We start from the raw sequence: 3502 nt of genomic DNA, 5'->3' as shown, positions 1-3502 counted from the left end.
CTTAAATTTCTTAAATCAAAAAATATTTTTAAAATATCAAAATTGTGATTAAGCATTTTAGAAATATTTAAAAAATATAACACCTTGCTGTAAATATTTAAAAAAAAAAAAAGATTGACCCTCCCGTAGATTAGTATAAAAAACAGATATTTCTTGATTAATAAGTAAAGAAAATGGTCTCTTTCAGAATATTTCTATCCACTGAGCAGATTGACTTTCTAATCGTCCATTGGTTCGGCTTTATTTTCGATCTGTCCGTTGGATTTTGGATGCTGTTCGAGAAAACACGCATACCGTCCATGATCTTCTGTACAACTTTTCATTTAATGAACTCAAGACTATTTAATATAGGTAATTATTATTTAAAATAAATTAATTAAAAAAAAAAATTTTGGATAAGGATTGATAAGATTATTCAAAGATTTTCATTGCACTATTATATTAAGGTTTAAGAAAAGATCTTTGCAGGAATGTTTCCGTATGTGTGCCTGGCAACGATGCCACTCTTTTGCCGTGTAGATTGGCCACGTAAATTAGAGCAGTATTTTGGACTGAAACAAATGATTTTATCGATTAACGCAAATTCAATCGATGCAAACAGCACAAAAGAGACTGACCAAGCAAAAGAATCTGTGAAGCCCAACAATTTAAAATTGCCTTCAAATGAAATTTTTTATAATAAAACAGTGCATGAAGGTGAAAAAAATATTTTTTTTACAATAATAATTCAATACAAGTTTAAAATATCTACAACTATTTTCAGAAAAAATAATGAACAAGGAAAAAGACAAAAAATATTTTGTTAAATCAAAATCTGAAAAAGAAACTGATGAAAAAGATAACGATACACAATCGATTAAAAGTTCAATTAAACTTAATGAAAAACGAACGATCAATATTTGTAAGAAAAATTGGATAGCTCAGCAATCATCGAAAACTACAAAAAAACAAAAGTTTGTAGCATCACTGTTGCTGTGTCATATTTTACTGCAGTTTTTTTTGCCATATTCACATTTTATATCAAAGGTACCACCTACTAATACTAGGTATTATTATATTACCCTTATAGAAAATTTAGTAATTAAATACTTATTAAACACTAAATAACAGTACTTTAAATATTCAAAATAAATAAATTATTTTTTAATATTAAATTGCTTACACAAAAAATAATTCTAAATCTGCTGACATGTTTATTTTTGCAATTAAATTAATTCTACAAAAATATATGAAACAGGTAAAACATCTTTAATTGCAAGATTTTCTAAATTTATATAAATTGTCATATGATTTTTATTTTTATTACAAAAATGTAACTTCAGGGCTATAACAATTGGGTACCTGGTCTATATGGTTATTCCTGGGACATGATGGTTCATAACTGGGACACTATACACGTAGTAATTAAAGTGCACGATAACGTAAACAACGAAGTACGATATTTAGATCCTGTCGCTTGGGTGCAAAATGACCGATGGATGAAGCACGGGGACATGGCGATACAATATTCGCAATGTTTAAAGGTGTTTTAAAGTGCCATAAATAAATATCTACCTTAAAATTCCCAATAATATTTCTGTCAATAATCATTTTTATGCCATTATATTTATTAAATATTGAATTTATTTATGTATAAATTCAGAATAATCTGATGCGTCGAAAAGAAGAATTGAAGACCAAGCATTATTCTGAAGATATGGAAAAATGGATGAAATTATCTACGAATTTCAGCATTTACATAGACGTGTGGTGTTCACTAAACGGCAGATTTCAACAGAGAATATTTAATCCAAACATCGATATGTTGACAGTTGATTGGCATCCATTTAAACCTGTTTCGTTTCTAATGCCGTTACTCACGCAATATAATTCATATAGGTATGTCTGTTTCAGTCGCTAAAATTAATTTATTATACAATGTAATAGTATTGATATTCGCTAAAAAAAAATACGTCATAAAAATAATATAAATTAATTACATTATAAAAATGATTAGTAATAATTATTAATTATTAATTTTTGGTATATAATTATTAATTATTGCTAATTGGTAACTATCTTAGTCAGCCGAGAGAGATTAAGAAAAATTATTCAAAATTTATGGCTAACCCTCCAGGAAACGAATAAAATTTGTAGTACGTTCACTTTAAAATTAATTTAGGGATAAATTCAGTATAAATTCGGAGTCTATACAAATAAATTATATTTACAAACTGAAGATACATATATGCAACTTTGAACATTAAAATATAGTACTTCTATCCCTTCTCCCCTCCTCCACATCTCATCGAAAATATCATATACCGCTAATATAAATATCGATAGATTCTTCTTTTATAAATAATTTTTTAGTAAACAAAAGTAATTTCTTTTGCTTATTAAAAAGATAAATATTTTTTGGCAAGTATTGTCCTTATAAATATTAAGATTTAATTTGAAAACACACTTAGCCACGTGTTTATTTCCTGATTTTAACTATTTTGTTTTTTATGGTTTTTAGACATAAAATGGATGAAATTCAACAGCATGTATACACTTGGTCAAATTATACGGATGTATTGTTCGTAGCCGATTTTCCAGGAATGTACTTGGAAAACTACATATCCACCGATTTCACGAATGTTTCTTTGACGGTGCTAGAAGGTGAGGTAACTTATGGGGAAGAAGAATTAATGGATATAATCACTGTGTCAAAGAAAAAATCGATCTCTGTCGGAACAGGGAAGTTTCATCGAATAAAAACTACAAGTTCTTATTCGGCATGTTACATGTATACTTACACAAATCAGACGAAGCAATTAGATAACGAAAAGTAAGTATTACATAAATATGTCATAATAAGATATTGCTACATAAAAACGTATAAGTATCTATTAAGATTTGGTGATTAATTTTGTGATATATTGCGATAGGTTTTTAAACAATATTTATAACGTATGATTTATATTTTATAATAAAAGAAAATTAATTATTTATATAAATAAAATTTATAAAACTTCTGTATACGTGAAATAAGATTTTAAAATCAAATTAATACATTTTGGAAATTTAAACTTAATACATTTTTTAGAAGAAAACCTCCTCCAGTAATAGAAAACATGCCACAATTGTTAAAAGAAATTAATTATAAAATCATTGCATGGATAAGAACGTTCGCCCATATAACAAATGCCTTCTTAAACTTGATGTACGATGTTCCTTTGGTACGACGAGTACGTGTTAGCAAGTAACGAACATTAGTAATAAGTGAAAAAAGATTAAAATTATTCCTTACATTTTGTATTAATCTTACTTCTATTTATAATTTTTCCAGAAAAATTTCTTCATCTTTTAAACGTAAATTAACTTACATTAACTTTAACTAAAGTTTAATAATATAGAAATTTAATTACTTTTTGTTAAAAATTTTCAAATTATGTTTTTTTTAGTTTATAAGTATTATAAATATTTTTGAGAGTATTAGAATGTATCATAAAATATTTCAACCTGGTTAATTTAAATC

General features: G+C 26.3%; 1 protein-coding gene across 1 annotated transcript in view; it reads left to right on the top strand.

Annotated features, from left to right (window-relative positions):
• The window catches only part of LOC108694376 (vitamin K-dependent gamma-carboxylase), a 6687-nt gene extending 3457 nt beyond the window's left edge, over positions 1 to 3230 (top strand). The window contains exons 4-10 of the mRNA XM_018203806.1: positions 188 to 351; positions 469 to 696; positions 764 to 1026; positions 1323 to 1523; positions 1643 to 1878; positions 2501 to 2812; positions 3074 to 3230. Coding sequence (XP_018059295.1) covers positions 188 to 351; positions 469 to 696; positions 764 to 1026; positions 1323 to 1523; positions 1643 to 1878; positions 2501 to 2812; positions 3074 to 3230 — 1561 coding nt within the window. The remainder of the gene's footprint in view (positions 1 to 187; positions 352 to 468; positions 697 to 763; positions 1027 to 1322; positions 1524 to 1642; positions 1879 to 2500; positions 2813 to 3073) is intronic.
• Positions 3231 to 3502: the final 272 nt, after the last annotated feature.

Source organism: Atta colombica, unplaced genomic scaffold (assembly GCF_001594045.1).
Source record: "Atta colombica isolate Treedump-2 unplaced genomic scaffold, Acol1.0 scaffold12, whole genome shotgun sequence".
Classification (NCBI taxonomy): Eukaryota; Metazoa; Arthropoda; class Insecta; order Hymenoptera; family Formicidae; genus Atta; species Atta colombica.
This window is presented reverse-complemented; position numbering and strand designations above follow the sequence as displayed.